We start from the raw sequence: 757 nt of genomic DNA, 5'->3' as shown, positions 1-757 counted from the left end.
CGAGGATGTCGGAGGCTGGGGGGGGTGTAGCAGCTGCGCCTGAGGGGTCGGGCTCGGGCAGCTCCGCCTCCAGCGCCGCCAGCTCGGCCTCCAGGCGGGCGCCCGCCTGGCTCAGGAACTCCTCACACAGCTCCTCAGGTGGCTCTTCCAGCTGCAACAGCATCTCCACACACTCCGTGAGCTCTTTGGGGTCCAAGGTGTCATCCCTGGTTGGGAGGGGAAATGGGAGATCACTTGGGATGGTGGGAGGTTAACAGCTGCACAGCAAGAAAACCAGGAATAAGCAATAAAAGCCACCAGTAGGCTTCAGATCAAACAGTACTTATTCAAAAAAACAAGGGGAAAAAGATACCTGACGACATCAGCACCACAGAAGTTAACAAGGGCTGCAGTAATAACTCACTAAAGATTGTCAGTAGGTTCCAGAGCTTACAATAATAATAAAAACTCACTACACACGTTACAGCTCTTCTGCAGGTTCCAGAACTGTCCCTTCACCACAAAACCATGAGGAGCCTTTGAAGAGCTTTCAGGGGTGGTCATTTACCCCCTTGCTCTGCCCAAGGGACAGCCCTCCGGGTTGTGATCAGTGGGCCCAGGGTAAACGCCTCCTCCCCAGGATGTTCCCTGGGGGATGTTTCCTTCGGCTCCCGATTGATCACCCCTGGCCCTTGCAAAGCTGCCTGCTGCTTATCAGCAGGTGTCAGGGCTAACACACCGCACCCACCACCAGCGGGCTCCCCAGCCAACACCCCCC

General features: G+C 56.1%; 1 protein-coding gene across 1 annotated transcript in view; it reads right to left on the bottom strand.

The window, feature by feature from the left end:
* The window catches only part of VPS51 (vacuolar protein sorting 51 homolog (S. cerevisiae)), a 10,491-nt gene that overhangs the window by 3,736 nt on the left and 5,998 nt on the right, over window positions 1–757 (bottom strand). The window contains exon 3 of the mRNA XM_010001483.1: window positions 38–206. Within this exon, the coding sequence (XP_009999785.1) occupies window positions 38–206 (169 nt within the window). The remainder of the gene's footprint in view (window positions 1–37; window positions 207–757) is intronic.

The sequence above is a fragment of the Chaetura pelagica genome, unplaced genomic scaffold (genome assembly GCF_000747805.2).
Source record: "Chaetura pelagica isolate M959 unplaced genomic scaffold, ChaPel_1.0 scaffold587, whole genome shotgun sequence".
In the NCBI taxonomy this organism is placed as follows: Eukaryota; Metazoa; Chordata; class Aves; order Apodiformes; family Apodidae; genus Chaetura; species Chaetura pelagica.
This window is presented reverse-complemented; position numbering and strand designations above follow the sequence as displayed.